The sequence below is a fragment of the Bufo gargarizans genome, chromosome 4, assembly GCF_014858855.1.
Source record: "Bufo gargarizans isolate SCDJY-AF-19 chromosome 4, ASM1485885v1, whole genome shotgun sequence".
In the NCBI taxonomy this organism is placed as follows: domain Eukaryota; kingdom Metazoa; phylum Chordata; class Amphibia; order Anura; family Bufonidae; genus Bufo; species Bufo gargarizans.
This window is the reverse complement of record NC_058083.1, coordinates 225388370-225408452: the sequence shown is the minus strand read 5'-3', so window position 1 is coordinate 225408452 and position 20083 is coordinate 225388370. Positions and strand designations below refer to the sequence as shown.

The following is a 20083-nucleotide window of genomic DNA, read 5'->3' as shown; positions in this document are numbered from 1 at the left end:
CGGATCCCAAAGGATGTCTCCACCCCTGGTGGCTTGGTCTCTTTCCGGGGTTCCTGGCGAGTCAGCGGACTATCTTATGGGACTCATGGGCCCCGGGAACTAGACGCTGCTACCTTTCAGCTTGGGCCTCCTGGTCTACTTGGTGCATGGAACGGGACTCCGATCCATTTACGGCACCTGTTCCCATGATTCTTAATTTTCTTTCCTCCTTGTTTTCTTCTGGCCACTCTTATCGTTCTATCAACGTCGTTCGCTCCGCGATTTCGGCAGTCCATACCCCCGTCGGGGATCTCCCGGTCGGCAAAGACCCTCTGGTCTGCCGCCTACTCCGCGGCATGCGGCTCCGCCACCCCCCAGATACCATCAACTATGGGACGTGGGACTGGTTCTCCGTTTTTTCAGGGATTGGCTTCCGAATGACCGCCTCTCCCTTCGCCAACTATCCGCTAAGTGCGCTTTTCTCCTTTGTCTGGTGTCTTTCCGACAGGTTTCGGACGTTCGATGTGGATGCCTTTGAGTTGGCCCCTGAAGGAGTCACATTCCATATCTCTCGTCGCACTAAGTCGGGTTCGGCGTCGGTCTTTTACCCCTTTTTTCCAGACGACCCGCAGCTCTGTGTCGTGTCCACCCTCCGCAGGTATGTTTTGGTTACCTCCTCACTCCGTTCCTCTACGTCGGGTCAACTCCTAGTTTCCTACGTGCGCCCTCACGCCCCAGTCTCGGTCACCATGCTGGCCCGTTGGATCCGCTGGATCCTTTCCCTCGCAGGTATAGACCCCGCTTTCGGCGCCCACTCCGTTCGCGGAGCGGCGGCTTCATCAGCCTTCCTGGCAGGGGCGTCCCTTTCGGATATTCTCCGAACGGCGGACTGGTCTAGGGAATCTACTTTCCGTACCTTTTATTTTCGCACTCCTCCTTCTGCGGGGACGTCTCTTCTTCAGCGTTAAAATTGCAAAATAGGAAGCCTCCTGTCATGTTATAAAATTGAAGATTATGCTAGCTTTAGTGTACTAATAATCTTAATTTTAATAAGGACAGGAGGCGACTATTTTCCCTCCCTTCTGTTCCCTACTTTAGTAATCTCTCTATTTTTGGGACATATTCGGAATCTCTCACCCTCATATTGCCTTCTAGACGGACAGAATTTAGTTGTACTACATGCTTACACCTACCATACATTTAGCCACTAGACAATTTACACTCTGTTTGTAATGATTTAACTTTACACCATTCCGTTAAGGCCCACAGGCATGAACAGTTACGGTTCATTACCTGACCTATATTTTATACTCTCCTTTCAGTGTAACCCTCTTCAGGACCTCCACTGGTCGCTGGTTTGTTAACCTCACGACTCCATAGGATGGGATGAGGGCTTCGTTTGGTCTTACCTCCAACCTCGTTTACCAGGAGTCTCCTCAAGTTCCGCTCGTCAGAAACCGCTGTTGCAGTTTTTCGTTGTATTTCTGGATGTTCGAGCTCAATCGGGACTTGGATGTCGCTTCATATAAAGAGGAAGTGTACATGCAGCATGACCCTTATATACTATGCTGCGCAGTGATTTACTTGTTACTCTTTACGTTTTTCTTTACTGCTGTGGAGTTAGTAAAGAGAGTTAATACAAAATAGTCACCTCCTGTCCTTATTAAAATTAAGATTATTAGTACACTAAAGCTAGCATAATCTTCAATTTTCCTCCCCAATGCTGTGGTGAAATGTGACCACTACATCTGGGAGTGCTAAAATCGGGAGCTACATGCTTCCCAGCCCGGGCCGCCTTCCCTGGCTGAGATTAGGGAGTGTGGCCTGTACTAGTAGTAGGCCTAAGCCTGTACAAAACACCCATACTATAAAAATATTTATCTCGTGCTGCAAACGTCGTAATGGAAAAAATCATCAAAATGGACCATTTGCCATAATTTTTCACTTCACCTCACAAAAAATGCAATAAAAAGTGATTCACACTTAAAAATGGTATTAATAACAACTATTTATCGTCTTGCAATAAATGAGCCCTTATATACCTCCATAAAAATAAAAAATAAAGTTATGGGGAGTCAGAATATAGCGATGGAAAAAAAATGATTTATTTAATATTATAGAAAAACTATATACAGTTGCAAGAAAAAGTATGTGAACTCTTTGGAATGATATGGATTTCTGCACAAATTGGTCATAAAATGTGATATGATCTTCATCTAAGTCACAATAATAGACAAACACAGTCTTCTTAAACTAATAACACACAAAGAACTAAATGCTACCACTGTTTTTATTGAACACACCATGTAAACATTCACAGTGCAGGTGGAAAAAGTATGTGAACCCTTAGATTTAATAACTGGTTGAACCGCCTTTGGCAGCAATAACTTCAACCAAACGTTTCCTGTAGTTGCAGATCAGACATGCACAACGGTCAGGAGTAATTCTTGACCATTCCTCTTTACAGAACTGTTTCAGTTCAGCAATATTCTTGGGATGTCTGGTGTGAATCGCTTTCTTGAGGTCATGCCACGTCATCTCAATCGGGTTGAGGTCAGGACTCTGACTGGGCCACTCCAGAAGGCGTATTTTCTTCTGTTTAAGCCATTCTGTTGTTGATTTACTTCTATGCTTTGGGTCATTGTCCTGTTGCAACACCCGTCTTCTGTTGAGCTTCAGCTGGTGGACAGATGGCCTTAAGTTCTCCTGCAAAATGTCTTGATAAACTTGGGAATTCATTTTTCCTTCGATGATAGCAATATGTCCAGGCCCTGACGCAGCAAAGCAGCCCCAAACCATGATGCCCCCACCACCATGCTTCACAGTTGGCATGAGGTTTTGATGTTGGTGTGCTGTGCCTCTTTTTCTCCACACAGTGTTGTGTGTTTCTTCCAAACAACTCAACTTTGGTTTCATCTGTCCACAGAATATTTTGCCAGTACTCCTGTGGAAGATTCAAGTGCTCTTGTGCAAACTGTAAACGTGCAGCAATGTTTTTTTTGGACAGCAGTGGCTTCCTCTGTTGTATCCTCCCATTAAATCCATTCTTGTTTAGTGTTTTACGTATTGTAGATTCGCTAACAGGGATTTTAGCATATGCCAGAGACTTTTGTAAGTCTTTAGCTGACACTATAGGATTCTTCTTCACCTCATTGAGCAGTCTGCGCTGTGCTTTTGCAGTCATCTTTACAGGACGGCAACTCCTAGGGAGAGTAGCAGCAGTGCTGAACTTTCTCCATTTATAGACAATTTTTCTTACCATGGACTGATGAACAGCAAGGCTTTTGGAGATACTTTTATAACCCCTTCCAGCTTTATGCAAGTCAACAATTCTTAATCGTAGGTCTTCTGATAGCTATTTTGTGCGAGGCATCATTCACATCAGCCAATGCTTCTTGTGAAAAAACAAACCCAGAACTGGTGTGTGTTTTTTTTTATAGGGCAGGGCAGCTGTAACCAACACCTCCAATCTCATCTCATTGATTGGACTCCAGTTGGCTGACACCTCACTCTAATTAGCTCTTGGAGATGTCATTGGTCTAGGGCAGTGATAGGCAAACTGCGGCTCTCCAGCTGTTGTAAAACTACAAATCCCATCATGCCCTGCTGTAGGACTGATAGCTGTAGGCAGACTGGGCATACTGGGAGTTGTAGTTTTACAACAGCTGGAGAGCCACAGTTTGCCCATCCCTGGTCTAGGGGTTCACATACTTTTTCCACCTGCACTGTGAATGTTTACATGGTGTGTTCAATAAAAACATGGTAACATTTAATTCTTTAAGCAGACTGTGATTGTCTATTGTTGTCAATTCAATGAAGATCAGAACACATTTTTTGACCAATTTGTGCAGAAATCCATATCATTCTAAAGGGTTCACATACTTTTTCTTGCAACTGTAAGTGTGGTATCATCGTAATCGAACTGACCTGGAGAATCAAGGTACTAAGCTCATTTTTGCCACACAGGGAACATCATAAAAACAAAACCCATAAAACTGTGGCGGAGTTGCTTTTTCTTTCCAATTCCACCCCATTTGGAACTTTTAGGGAACTGACATTTGTTTGACATCCCTAACCTCAGTGGTCGACTGCTTGTCCTGATCTTTTGCCGAGCAAGAGTAAAGTCTATTTTCTAAGACAGTCCAAGGTGCTGTTATCTAATATTGGCATCTAACATCTACATATCATTCTCCTTGTACCACCACCGCAGTGATATCCTTCAGAATTGCCTGCTTCCAAATTGATTCCAAATCTGGGTTTTCTTTTTCTAGTTTGTGTCCATGTGTGAGAATAAACACAAGTCCCTGCATTCATGTTCTAAAATGTAGGAGAATGTATTCAAAGAAGAGTAAGCAAAGAAGTATCTCCCCAAGTGTCACCTTCTGGAAGTGGCTCTCTCTGAGTCAATGTCAAGCCTTTGAACACAAGGGAAAATAGCTAAGCCATACACCCATCCACAGACTTTTTCAGGGTGTTTGTCTCTCGACAGTACAAAGCAGAAGAATAATTCATATCTTTGTTCCACTGATTATTTCTATTACAGAGATTGGCATTATTGGAAACCCCTCTGCCACAATGACATGATACTCTTTGAGGCATTGCTTCCCATGTGGATAGTATTACCAGACACAAGTTCTTACAGAGGAGATTTCCTTTGTTTATACTGGCACTTCATTAATATCTAGGTGTTATGTGCTTTTTTTTTTATTATTCTCTGGTAAAAGAGTTCATATCCCTTCATATGTTAATCTTTTTATGTCTCAATATTATGTAATGTCTACAATTAATTTCTACAGACTTGAAAAGTCAGTGCTCGGATCTGTTCTTGAAATCAGTGACTGTACACAAGTATTAGATAAATAGCTTCATTCCCAATGGGTAGATTAACAGGACAACTATTTATCATACAGAATATGGGAACTTTCTCCCCTGTGTATGTATTTTATTAGCAGAAAATATTCAAACAATTCACATCCAGTTGAGAAGTTTCAAATCTGCAACATGTTAGACAATAAAAGACCATAAAAACATTTCATAGAACGTCCAGCAATTATGTGAGCAGCAATTTCACGTATTCACAGTTGTGCTCTGTTCTTCAGCCCCAGAGGGGCCTCAGACATTGTGCATTATCATTACTCCAGGAGGTAGTTCTGAAGAGGGAGTAGTTTATATTGGGTTATGGAATCTAGAAAAAAACATTAAAAATGTATTAATTGAAATATATACTGTACATCCACATATTGTCTACGAATCTGCAAACATCCAAAAATAAGCATATTCCTAGGTCGTTCCATATACCTATAAAATCTTTTCCACACATCTATAATAGCCATTACGCTGCATGAACCATTCTCTCCTACAGTATCCCCAATTACCAACGGTAGGTACAGTATGGAAAGAAACATTCCTATCTATAAAAATAAAAAAAAAAACTTAAAAGGGTTTTTCAACATTTTAATACTGATGACCTAGCCTCTGAACGGGTCAGCAGTATCTGATGGGGTTGGGTCCACCACCTGGGACTGTTTGAGAAGGTACCAGTGGTCACAGTAGCATCACAGCCTTCTCTTAGCTCACCAAACGCAGCACCGTACATTTTATAGTACTTGTTATCGCCCTCAGCCCCATTCAATTCTATGGGGCTGAGCTGCTCCTAAGCCATGATGAACATGGAAAGGCCTGTGAGAAGGCCGCTGCACTCACAGGATCTCCGGTGCTTTCTCAAACTGATGGTCAGTGGCCCTAGGTGTTGGACCCCCAATGATCAGATACTGATGACCTATCCTGAGGATAGGTCTTCATTATAAAACTCCCAGAAAACCCCTTTAAATCATGGTTTCAGTATAAATTGACGCTATATTTTCCATAAATTGTTTTTTTCTACTCATGACTAAGTTGTAGAGCTGCAGGACACTATGTTAGCAAATTGTCTACTTGGGGATTGGGCAACATTAAAGGACACGGGTTGACTAGGAAGCCAAAGAAATAACGATCATAAATCAACAAACTGTAGGAAAATGCATCCCATATGATATGTCATAAATGATAAATATACAGATATTTCCTGGAGCTTGCTGCTTCTCATTAGCTTTATTATCTCTATAAATAACGCTATCCTGGGATATGAACGGCTCTTTAAAGACAAAAGAATGTGACATTGCCGCTTTCCTTTATATCTACCTCTGTCATCTTTACATTGGTTACTTTAATGTGTAGGTTCATGTTCTGATTCATCTTTTGCATGTATGTACATGTCATAAGGCTGATTGTTTATTGAGTTCTATAGGATGCATTTTCTTGAAAGGGATTGTACCATCTCAGCATTTCTGGTATATTGCTAGGATATGCCACAAATGTCAGACAGGTGCGGGTTCCATCTCGGGGAACATCTCTTATCTCCAAAACGAGGCCCCTGAAGCAAAGGAGCACATTACGTGTGTGCGGCAGCCTCTCCGTTCACTTCTATGGGAGTCTAGAAAAAGCCGAGCACACTCGCCCGGCTATTTTCAGAAGTCCCAAAGCAATGGAGAAGATGAGGCAGGGCAAGCATGGTCACCTCACCTCTTCATTCACCACTATGGGATTGCTGGAAATAGCTGAGTTTGTGTCGACTATTATCGGAACTCCCATAGAAGTGAATGGAGGGTGGATGTACATACATGCTTATCATTTCACTTTGAGGGTCTCATTCTGAAGATAGGAGCAGGTCCCATAGGTGGACATTTGCAGCATATTATAGCGATATGTCATGCCCAGATTGGATAACCACTTTAAAGGAAGGTAAATACAAAGGTGGTAAGACTGATATGAAAAAAGTAACTAGACTAGGTATATGATTATGATATACATGAAAACTGCATATTTTGGTGAATTCATCATTCTTAAATCTCCCCATCTACCCAAGACATGACTTTAGCAGGAGTTTTTGTGTCATAAGCAGAAAACATTGGGGGAGATTTGATCAAAACCCAAACAAAGGAAAAGAGTGACGGTTGCTGATTGCAACCAATTAGATTTCACATCTCATTTTTTATATTGAAAATGAAAAAAAGCAATCTGATTGCTTGAAATGAGCAACTCCATTATTCCTTTGCACCAATTTTGATAAGTCTTCTCTTCAGTAAGGATAGGCATGGTTTCGGACTCAGTTCTGTTGATCATGTACTAATCTGCAACAGTGGTTTTCAGACTGATCGGTTTACCAACGTGATAAAAATACAATACAAAAGGCACAGAATGTAGCAATGGATTAACATTTAAAGGGGTATTCCAGTTATATTACGTTATCCCCTGTACACAGGATAGGGGGTAACTATTAGATCGGTAGAGGTCCTACCACTGGGACCCCCACGATCACAAGAACGGAAGTGGAGGCAACTGAAATTAACTGAGGCCAGTCGGGCATGCCCTCAGGAGCTCTATTCAGTTCTATTGGAGTTCTGCTATACCCAACGGACAGGGGAATGACAATACAACCGAAATACCTCTTTAGGAGCTTCTCTGGCCCATATGGCCTTAAAATGTTTGTCTGCTCATACATAATAAAGCAGAACATACCGTAGCAGGGAAGTTTTGACAACATCTAGCGCCCCCTGTCGCCTTCCCTATGTCCTTCCTTGGGAATCCTTTCACCAGAGCCACCTAAGTCTACTGTGCATGTTAGGAAATTTGGCCCTAATTACTGGTTTTATGGACCTTTTATAAAAGCACACTTTTTTTTGTCTAAAACGAGTGCCAATCAATATAGCAAGTCGATCTGTACCTCTATATACATAGAGCAATCATTGGCACTATGTGCCTGAACAATCGATAATGCTAGCATTCGGGCACAAACAGTTCCATGATTGTCCGAAGCACCCCCCAGTTTACACAGGGATATGAGCCGCCGATAAAAGGAGATTTTGTAATGCAACATAAAAGATGTGAACACCCGAAAAATCTGTGTTTGCTGGTTTTATCGATGGCAACATTGCACGGAGTGTTGATTGATTGAATGTATACAGATATACTTTTGAACACTATTTAGCTGTCACGAGTCCTGATAAATGCATAGTCCATTCTCATCTACAGGGGCATTCACAATTCACTTGGTTCCAAGTTTCTATTTCTGATTATTTCCCTATTACTATAATTATTTGCATTCTGTGCCATGACCTCTACAACAAGCGCTGTATAATGATGCAGAAAAAAAACTATCGGGTGCAGAATGCAGTGCATTGTATCACACAAGCTAAACCATCACCAGCAGCAGAAATCCGAATGCTGCTCTGGACTGCATGGGGAGCAAAGAAATATATCTCAGTAGTGACTTGACTTTTTAATGTATGTTCTACAGTATGTGAATGTAAAATGTCCATTTGTGAAGTTACGCTTTACTAAAGCTGCATGTGTGCCTTGTTGTTGCAGAACAATGGAAGTCAGTTGCATGAAATTCCAATAATTGATTATCTTAGATTAGCAACCAGTGGCCTCTATACATAAATGTTCTCTAGTTTGCATAACTTCTAAATGCATATAACCCACAATTGCTACTGAGTTGCAGGTTTAGGACATGTTACCCTCTAGTCTAGGGATACACAACCTGCAGCCCTCCAGCTATTGCAAAACTATAACTCTCAACATGCCCTGATAGCTGTCCAGGCATGCTGGGAGTTGTAGTTTTGCAACAGCTGGAGGGCAGCAGGTTGGGCTGTCCCTGCTCTGGTCAGAATGCTGCTGGTCAATGACCTCTGTAAGCCTCACTGCTGGATTTCATGTTGTAGAAGACCTTCAGATGCTTTTCATTCCTTAAAATCACCACTCCGCTTTTAGTTGGGATACTGTAATGGCTCATATCTATCAATATCTGTGTGTGCCAGATTCTCATTACAGCTCAATTCCCAAACATTTTTCTTAAGGAACTTTGAGAAATGGAAGGCATTCTCAGTTACCTTACATGACTTCTATGTCTTTCACATTTAGAAGCATGAACCTCTCCTATATAGTTTTCTTTACAGCCAAACACTATTAGATTAATGAACCATGCCCATAGAAACCACTTAATAAGAAATAGTCTTCACTTAGAGTTTTAGAACGTGTTTATTAAGTAAGTAGCCTTCGGACACCAATATATAAATACATAATGTGCTCCTGCATGCTATTTTATCAGACCGAATGCCACCAAAGGCCACTGCAGTGTAAACAGAGTGAACGTGGTCATAGGAGAAGTTACAGGTGTAAATACAAAATGTGACCAGCTTGCCTGTTAGATGACCCATGCATAATGACATATTAAAACTGAGTCCTTCACCTGAACAAGCTGGGCTCCCGAAACCCTCATTGCAAAACCATACACTGCCATGTGAGGTTCTTGGCCATACAGCATACTACACCATTAAGTGGATTTAAAGTTACCTGTCAATCGCAATGCTTTAGACCACTACTAAAAAAGTAACTTTTACCACTGGCTGATTATATTATAAACCTAGCACTCAACAGCAGGGTGGAAACTCCCAATCTGTTTATTGCCAACTTTGCTAGAAAGGTCTCTGCTGAGGAGCTTCACAACTCAAATCACCTTATGTCCTGTCAGTGCAAATTCTCTGCAACCCTTCTCTGCCACGGAAAGGCTGGGCCCAATATACTTATGCTTTAGTGAGTTACTATGGGGTGGGGTGGGGTTGGGAAACACCCAGATTTAAATGTAACCCTCGCCACAGTGTACATAACCTTTCACCTTTAAAAACAGCTTTATAAAGGTTCAGTGTTTGGATTTATATTGAACCTATAAGTTTGTTGATTTAAAGAGGTCTGTAGTAAGTATTACAGTATATCACAGTCATCCTGCCGCTTAGCATTACAGCACATAGGTACTAATTAGCGTTTACCGCTTACCTAGCAGCCATTTCTCCGAGACACACTCCAGGTCTGGCGGTTTCTTCCCAGGAAACATTCCGATGCATACCTTGGCTGGGCGTAGCGTCTTGCACACCTTACCACCGCATAACTGCACCACATCAGAGAGCTTTTCACAAGGAGGCTGGCTGTTTGGAGATATGAAGATGGCCGGCACATTGGAGAACAAATCTTGATGGTACTCTCCTGCGGATAGATGATGCTGCAGTCTACAAATCTGTTCGAGGAAAACAAATTGGAGGAATTTACAAAGAACACCATTTCTCTTTTAGTGTTACTGATAATTTTTTTTTTATTTGCTGTTTTTCACATTGTTGGATTTCAATTTTACATTTCTTCCTCTTCCTATCACCTCTAGTAGGAAAAAGGAAATTGTTTCTCTAGCCACCTATGAACCAAATGTTTCCTGAGCACACAGGTTTTCTCCGTACCTAAAGTCCCCACAAATAACAAAACAAAATTAAAATATAGGAACATCTGTCTAAAAGATAGTATTTAATAAGCTATGCACACATTTGTAACCAATTTTATCACACCAATGAATCTAAAATATAAACTTCAGAAAGTCTTGATCAAAAATCTCCTCTGCAGACTTGTGTCTTCAGTATTACAGGTTACAAACAAACTCTGTGTAGTCTCATCTTGCAGTCATACTCCCTTCTATCTGCCGCCGACTACTTGCTCATCTGCTGGGACCGATGGATGGGAGTATGACTACAGGGTGAGACTAAACAAACCCTTGTTAATGGTTTCTTGGTAAAGAAGAGTTCTTTAGCCTAAAAATGGTCCATATCCTCGAAGTCACGTTGCAAACATGCCCGGTCAAAAATGAAACAGGACCTTCTGCTTCTGTCTAAAATAACTGTGCGCGTCTGTAGACAGGACTCCAGCATGCACAGATTGCTCATAACACTTAGCACAAACTGTCTAAAATTGTGTAGGTCCCCCATGAGCTGCCAAAACAGTTTGGACCCATAAACACATGGGCCCGAACACCTTGAAGTCTTTGACATGTTCCTCAAACCATCCTGAACAATTTTTCCAATGTGGACAGGTGCACTATCCTGCTGAAAGAGTCCACTGCCATTAGGAACACAGTCACTCTAGCCATATACTTGGTCTGCAAGAATGTTCAGAACATTGCCAAGTGCATCACACTGCCTCGGCTTGCCTTCTTCCTGCAGAGCATTGTGGTGCCATCATAAAGTGCGTGACACATACAGACCTGGCTGTCCACAAGATGTATAAAAAGACATAATTCATTAGAGAAGACCACTTTTTTCCATTCTGCTATGGTCCAGTTCTGATGCTCACATGCTTATAATAGGCACTTCTTGCAGTAGAGAAGGAACAACATTAGTGTGCTGACAATTCTGTGGCTTGGCATCCCCATCCTCAGCAAGCATTGTGTATACTGAAACCTATCATGGGCAGCATTAACATTTTCAGCAATTTGTACTACAGTAGATGGTATCAGACCAGACAGGCTAACCTTCTCTCCCAACAAACATCACTGAGCATTAAGTAGCCATACACCTGCAAGCTGGTTCACCAGGTATACCTCCCTGGACAACTTTTGGTAGGTCACTGCATACTGGGACCTTGTCAAAGTCACTCAGATCCTTAAATCCACTCATTTTTCCTGCTACCAACACCTCCATTTCAAGAACTGACTGTTCACCTGCTGCCTTATATATCCGACCTCTTGATATGTGCTATTGTAAGACGATAACGGACGTTCACTTCACCTCCCAGTGGTTTTAATGTTCAGTATATAGTGTTGCATTCTGTTGACAAGACGAGAATTGAAAAGGGAGCAACAGCAAGCAAAGGAACGCTTGTAACTCTATTGTGCAGGTGGATTTATGCAGGTGGACGCAGTGAGGTTTATTCAGCAATATTTACTGCATAGTCTCGCATACATTTTAATGATATAACACAAGTAAAAATGGTTGCTGAACATGCTGAACTTTTCTCCACTACAATGGTCTCTGTATCCAACGGACCAAGCATCATCCAATTAACAAAGGGAAAAGGGACACTTCCATTAATTTTTGTAAGCACACATTAACAACCTGTATGTGTACAGTCTGCAATATTCTAAATAGAAAATAGGTGGATGATTTTCAGGATATACTGTAGTCTACTGAAGTCACTCCATGAATTCTACTTCCTTTGGACTTTTAGCATGCCAAACAGCCTAACCTAACTCCGTCAGACCATGACGGCAAATGGAGACAGCCCCCTTGTAGTGGTTCAATTATATCATCACATATTACACTAATCAATGCCATGCAAATTTTTATGACAATTGAATTTTTTTTTTTTAAACAGCTAAATCAAAATTTCAGTCTAGAGCAGTGTATCAGTGAGACAAGCGAATATTGTGAAAAAGTAGTAGAAAACAAATCTATACATATTAGATATCAACATGATTGTACTGGCCCACAGAATAAAAGTAACATGCCAGTAATTTCACAGAGAACGTTCTAAGTTTAAAGTGCAAAAAACAATGCAGAATTGAAAAAACTATTACCATCCCAAAAATGTTAATAAGATATTTATGAATAAGTTTTATGGACCCTAAAATGGTGTCTCTAAAATGCAATCCACCCTGCAAAAAAAAAAAAAAAACTCATACAGCTACACTGACAGAAAAAATAAAAAGTTATGGAAATAAATTGAGATTATTTTTTAAAGGAGTTGTAAAAGAATGGGGGTTGTGTCTCCCCCCACTTGGCCGGACCTGGAAGGAAAGATTACATACCTGCTCCCTAGTGCAGGCTCTCCTCTCCTTCATGCGTGTGATGCTCCATTGGGATCCCTCAATGTTAACATCCAGTTTGACGTCGCATGAAGTCAATCACAGGCTGCGACTGGCTCTCCTTAAGTCATGACAAATTGTCACATGATGCAAGGAGATCCGGTCTCCGCTGCAGCAAGTAATTGGCTGCGGCAATGTCAAACCGGATGTTGACATCAAAAGAGCCCAGCAAGCATCACAGACCAGGAGGAGAAACAGCGAGAAGCCGGGACCAGAAAGCAGGTAAGTAATCTTTCCTTCACAGGTCCAGCCAAGTGTGTGTGTGTTGGGTTTTCAAACACCCCCCTCATTTTTGAACAACCCCTTTAAGCAAAATTGCCCAGCCCTAGCCTGTACTTTTATTTATTTCATGCTGCAAATATAGCACCAACGTATTTCATATGGCAGTCCCAGTCTCACAATCCAATGTCCTTATCCCAGACAGGCACACACTAGCATCAATGTTATGGAAGCTGGCTAAGTTACCAGAATGTTTTTAGAGGGTGGGAAAAAACTAAAATACCTGGAAGAAACTGATTAAGAGATATGAAGAACTCTGGATTCAAAAGTCTTTTGCGGGCTCATTTGTGCAAGAATTTTGCGACTTTTTGCAATTTTACACCAGTCACTCCAGTTTTGAAATATGGGTGGAGAAATGGGTGTTATTTTATTATTTTTTTTAACGTTTCAATCACACTCCAGTAGAAGGGTGGAGTAGGAAAACTAGAGTGGCTTTTCTAGACAAAAATGTTAGGTTTAACATATTTTATTTCCGTGTCTGTTCCTTTTTTTTTTTTTTTTTTGAGGTTCCATTCATTTCAATGGGTCCGCAAAAAAAAACCCTGAAGTTAAGCTGTGTGCATTCCATGTCCGTTCCACAAAAAAAAATAGAACATGTGACTGTTCTATTAGGGGCCAGTTGTTCCGTTCCCAAAAAATACAGAATGCAAACTGACATCATCCGTATTTTTTTAAGCCCTTAGGATAAGGGCTCATGCACACGACCGTATTTTGTATCCGTGTCCGTTAATTTGTTTTTTTCTTTGCAGATAGGATGTGGACCCATTCATTTCAATGGGTCCGCAAAAAATGCAGATAGCACATCGTATGCTGTTTGCATCCGTATGTCCGTTCCATAGCCCCGCTAAAAAGATAGAACATGTCCTATTCTTGTCCGTTTTGCGGACAAGGATAGGCATTGTTACAATGGATCCACAAAAAAAAAGGATGCAATACGAATGTCTCACGGACGTCATCCGTATTTTTTGCGGATCCATGTTTTGCCGGACCGCAAAATACATATGGTCGTGGTGTGCATCAGCCCTTAGACAAATTTATCAAACAGCATACGACATTTGATAAATCTGACATAAGGTACACCAACACAGACTCGAGGAAAACTGACTTTGAATATTCCCCCACAATCTCCATGTAGATGTTATAGGTTATCCATAACTGGATTAGAACCCAGGCCACCAGTTCTGAAAGGCACAGCGCTAAACAATAAGACACTATACTGCCCACGTGTCAATTTTTTCTTTTCAGTTTTTGGCTTTTTTTGTATTATTGTCTTGGTATATTTATTTTAATCACAAGAAGCCCTGTATATTGGAACTGAAACGTGTAAAGTAAGAGACAATTCTGAGTAGTTAAAAATAAATCCTTCCAGTCAGCCGAGACAAGATACTGATAAATCACCGACCGGTAGGAAAAAGAGAAGAAAGCCATTTGTTAGCTATTTCAGAAAACATGACCGACCCCAGATGAAGAGCATTTTTCAGTATTAAGAATGTGTGGTGAGGTTAACATGAATAATGTTTGGATTGGACACATAAGACTTCCTCTGTGTGCCAAGTTAGTGAACTGTACTAATAGGGTAATTTATCACATCTAGAAGATGTGCTACACCTCTCATGTCTGTGCTCAGCGGAGTCCACAATGACATGTCTCTTTATTAAGCAAAATAAACAACTACTTCATCTTCCCGTCTCATGTCATAATATGGACCAATAGAACGGATCAGCAGACAGAAAATGTATGGCTAAAAGGCATATCTTACATACCAATCTCCCCCAATGCTTGCAAGGAAAAGCCAGTGCAGTGGAAATACATTTGAAATACAAAACTTAATTAATTAAATTAAATTAATTTTAAATACATTTTCAAATCAATCAAATTCTACTTCTGTTTTTGTCAGCCATGGCCCAATGTTCATTCTGATATACTATAGAATACGACAAAGCCTCTAAACGACCACCAGAAGAACGTGCGCGGAGTCGACTATTATATTTCCAGCATAACCTACACTAGAGAATCTAATCCCATCAGTTTCAACCCTAGTGGAGCAGAGTGACCAAAGAAAAGACATGACCAATCATGCGGACATGCTGGTGGGATAGGTTGTGGACTGCCCGAGCAAAGAACTAATGTCCTATTTTGCTCCTCGTGACTGCTGTGACCTGACCTGACATGAGGAATGAGGGAGGGTTGTGCGGTTATAACAGTATTAGGAATATGGAACGCAGAAGACATTCATATTAGGTGAGGTGCAAATAAATTATGTTAGAGGTTTGACATCGATTACATGGCATACTGGAAAAGTTATTTGCATTTTTTTTATTTTATTTTTTGCATTTTTGATCATGTTAAAATGAATAATGACTCCGGCCAGCAGATGGTGCATTCACACACAACTTGGACATCTCAACCAAGAATAGTCAGCTCCTCCGCAAACTCCTTATCCATACAGCCTAATATGATGACTTAAAGGGGTTATCCCATCTTAGACAATTGGGGCATATCGCTAGGATATGCCTCCATTGTCTGATTATAACCGATATACTTCTCAAAACCAATGAGAGAATCATGTGTGAGCGCCAACTCAATAAATCCGATAAACAACAACACACATATACGTACATCACAAAATATTTTATTAGTTCATCACATAAAAAGACAAAACCTTAGACATAGATAAATATATATGAATAGCAGCAGTAAAGTGGCATTACTGCGAATCAGCGCCCCACCAAGGTACCAATATGGAATGTTCCATTCTCTTTTATGGGATTTCTAAGAACAACTGAGCAAGTTTGCATACTGGGAGTTGTAGTTTACACAACAGCTGGAGGGCTGAGCTATAGAATATACTGTATAGCAATTTCTTGCAATTGAATGTTCTGCAGGACTCTGCTACCCATGTTGTGGTTGATGCCATAAAAATATAGTAGAAAGGGGTTAAATGGCTTGGAAACGATGGTCTGCACTTTTTACCCCAGGACAGCACCATTCTTGTCCATGGTTTTATTTTTTCTTCTCATTTTATAAATGGATTTAGTCAAGTAAGATAAAAGAAGTATAACTTGTAAGCTTTAGCTACTATGTCTTATGTATGACCGACAGTTTTATTTTTAGTTCATTTGAGAAAAAAAACACATACACCCATTTCTGATAGTATACTGCCTATTCACTAAAACAAATGAGCAAGTGAAATGGCAGGGTACAGCTGAATGTGCCATATCTGAAGAAATTACTCTGTAGGTGCTACTAGTCAACAAGAAATTTCTTCTGCATTCTGAATGTGTGTTCTGTATCTTTTCGTGATCAAAAGAAATATGGTGTTAGGCAAATACTATACAACTGCATTTACAAAAAACTATTTAAAGGATGGGATTTAATAAATGATTTTTTTTCTGGATTTCAAAACTAGAGATGAAAGAAAATAATTGAGAACCTTAGCATCAGAAAGTCATCATGAGTGAATCTTCAAATAGACCTATTGCTCCACAACTACTTTTAAGTTATTTGATTTACCAAGTCTGTTGAAAATAAATTCTGATCAAATTAGCCTGTGTTTATTGTAGTATAGCTGTTATGCTGGTGGCCCGTGCCCCCCCCTCCCCCCACTCCACTATCCCACTCCACTATCCCACTCAACCATAAAAAATTGGGGCTAGTGCTTATAGTGAACTTCTCTGTGGTATTTCTAGAGTTAATCTTTCCCTCTGTCCAGCTGCTGATCAGGTCTCCTATTTATACTGGGCTGTTGGTTTCACCGCTTTGCCTCAGCTTTAGGTATTCTTGTGTTTGCTAGTTCTAGTGAAGATGTGCTTATTCTGTCTGCCCATGCATGAACTCTGCCTGTTTATCGACGCTGATACTCTGCTGCATGCCCTGACCATGGATTTGTTTTACGGATACACATGAACTCTACCTGCTCTGATTTTGACCTGACTTAGAGTATTGTCCGCTCTTTTGGTGCTTTGCATCGGTGTCTCTAACCCCTGAGAGTCAGCTGCCAACTACACCTGGACTATTCCAGGAGGTAGTGACCTGGTTGGTTCCCTGCAGTAAAGTCTGGGTCTCTGTATATGGGTTAAAGGGTGACTACCAGAGGACCAACAGGACAAGGCCTTGGGTTTATCCCAAAGTCAAACCAGTTAGTTGGCACAGTGGGTCCACACCACTGCTCGTTACAATAGTTAATACTTGAGATAATATTTTTTACTTGAAACAATTTGGATATGATTTTCACTGATACGGTCTGTGCGCACAAGACTGACTTCTTGAAGCAAAACTGCTGTTTCTTTAGGCAGTGAGGCTATTTTGCAATGGATATACTAAATTAATAATGTTATTTTGACCTTTTTGGGGTATTCCAACAATTTATTAAAGAAAAATAAACTCAGTTTAGAAATGCAATGAAACGTAAAATTGCAGAGTATACGAAAAATGTGTAAATCTGAAGTTTATATATAAATGTAAACAACATTCTGCAGGCAGACTGAGCGGGAGGTGAGCAGACTGATATATCATTTTGTGGGAAAATATTCAGTATAACTTGTAATTTATACATTTATATCTGTGCTCATTCTGGGCTTTGAAGTCAAGGAGGCAGTCCTATCAGTGATTGACAAATATCTCTGTGTACACAGTCATAGAGGAAAGGCTGTCAATCAGTGATAGGACCGCCTCCTTAACGTCAAAGCCCAGAATGAGCAAGAATTTAAAATAAATTAATACAACTAAGGCTATATGAACACAAGGAATGGACATTAGACCAGTGGAAATCTGTGCTTTGGTCTGATGAGTCCAAATTTGAGATCTTTGGTTCCAACCACCGTGTCTTTGTACGACGCAGAAAAGGTGAACGGATGGACTCTACATGCCTGGTTCCCACCGTGAAGCATGGAGGAGGAGGTGTGATGGTGTGGGGGTGCTTTGCTGGTGACACTGTTAGGGATTTATTCAAAATTGAAGGCATACTGAACCAGCATGGCTACCAAAGCATCTTGCAGTGGAATGCTAATCCATCCGGTTTGCGTTTAGTTGGACCATCATTTAATTTTTCACCAGGACAATGACCCCAAACACACCTCCAGGCTGTGTTAGGGCTATTTGACCATGAAGGAGAGTGATGGGGTGCTGCGCCAGATGACCTGGCCTCCACAGTCACCGGACCTGAACCCAATCGAGATGCTTTGGGGTGAGCTGGACCGCAGAGTGAAGGCAAAAGGGCCAACAAGTGCTAAGCATCTCTGGGAACTCCTTCAAGACTGTTGGAAGACCATTTCAGGTGACTGCCTCTTGAAGCTCATCAAGAGAATGCCAAGAGTGTGCAAAGCAGTAATGAAAGCAAAAGGTGGCTACGTTGAAGAACCTAGAATATGACATATTTTCAGTTGTTTCACACGTTTTTGTTATGTATATAATTCCACATGTGTTAATTCATAGTTTTGATGCCTTCAGTGTGAAGCTACAATTTTCATAGTCATGAAAATAAAGAAAACTCTTTGAATGAGAAGGTGTGTCCAAACTTTTGATCTGTACTATATATATATATATATATATATATATATATACACACACACACCTTACGCTAATGCTGCCAGAATTTTTTACTTTTCTTGAAAGATCCCTAGTCTGCCCTGCTATAATCCCCCAAAGTTTTTGCGCACAATATGTTAATACGAAGCATCAGAACAGGGAGGAAGAGATGCCAGCGTTTCTCAGTAGGTGTCTCCTTCTCCCCAGCTATGATGCAGTCCACTGCCATTGGACCGCTCAGTAGTAACATAATGGGCACCAAAACTTTAGAGGATCACAGCAGGACAGGCAAAGGGTCTTTAAAAGAAAAAATCTGGCAGCATCAGTGGAGGGTACTCCGCATGTAAAGGTACACAAAAACATACTGTGAAGGGTCCTCTTTAACAAGGATCTGCTTTCATATAGTTATCTGTAAGACTGGGTTCATATCAGCATTAACCTTTCCGTTCTCCTTCTCCATTGTAGGAACAAAAGGATGTAAAGGACGGATTTGTCACATAACTGAGCCGAAAGGAGCCTACGGACCCCATAGACTATAATGGGATCTATTAGCTTTCCTCTAAGATTTTTGAAGCTGAGACAAAAGTCCTGTGTGTAGGAAACCTAACGGACTGCATTATAGTTTATGGGGTCCGTAGGCTCGGTTCGGCTCAGTTTTATAACGAATCTGTCCTTTCCATTTTTCTGTTCCTATAATGGAGTAGTGCCTCCCCAACAACTGGGGTGTGGCCCACCAGTGAGGTCTGTCTCTCAGTTTGAGAAGAACTGTTTTATGCTGTTGCTGTTTTTGCAATCTCAAAGTCTTTATACTGATGGCTTTAAAACTCAGGCTTTTTTTCATATTTAATTTGCAGATTATATAAACGTGTGTAGCAGCAACTAACATAATCCACCATAATGTCATTTTACCATCATATAAGTGACTCACAAAAGCGCCCCAAAAAAAGGGAAGATGAACAAAAAATTCTGAAACTACCAAAAATAAGCAGCTATTTTTCACAGGCTGCTGTTGGTTCTGCAACTACGGTACTGAGACCATAACTGGTCAGTGTGAGGAAATAAGCGAGAGACCTTCGACTGCTACAGTGACTGAAAGCTCTCAGTCGTTGATGGAGGTGGTTAGTACCCACAGTGAAACATGTAGCTTCAGCCCTAGCATTGAAGAAGTGGAGCCACATACAAGTGCCAGCATATCTGAAGTACAAGAAACTGTAGAAAGAGAAGACACTGGCACTGTCTGTATAGAACATACAGTACTTTACTTGGAGAAATGTATGTTACAGATAGGGGACATTTTCTCATTACAATAACAGACCCCAACATAAAAAAATGGCCCCTGCAGACCTAAAGGGCCATTTCCCAGAGATAACAATAACAGGTGTTTCTTTGAAAAGTACTATGACAGACTTAAGCAGGTCATAATATTCCAGTCATGTCATTCTCCAAAGCTAAACATTGCTTATTGCGAGCCATGCTGGTTATTTTGTGATCGTAAAAAATTAGGCTTTGAACCAACATGGGCTAAAGGAATCTAAAAATGGCTAAGGCTCTCAGACAAAATACAAATTCATGAAGCTTCCC

The 20083-nt window shown here is 40.9% G+C and overlaps 1 protein-coding gene across 1 annotated transcript in view; it reads right to left on the bottom strand.

Annotated features, from left to right (window-relative positions):
• Positions 1-4929: 4929 nt before the first annotated feature.
• Positions 4930-20083, bottom strand: part of MCPH1 (microcephalin 1) — a 248096-nt gene continuing 232942 nt past the window's right edge. The window contains exons 13-14 of the mRNA XM_044290211.1: positions 9853-10090; positions 4930-5164 (exon numbers count right to left, since the gene is read on the bottom strand). Of these exons, the coding sequence (XP_044146146.1) occupies positions 5112-5164; positions 9853-10090 (291 nt within the window). The 3' untranslated portion in view covers positions 4930-5111. The remainder of the gene's footprint in view (positions 5165-9852; positions 10091-20083) is intronic.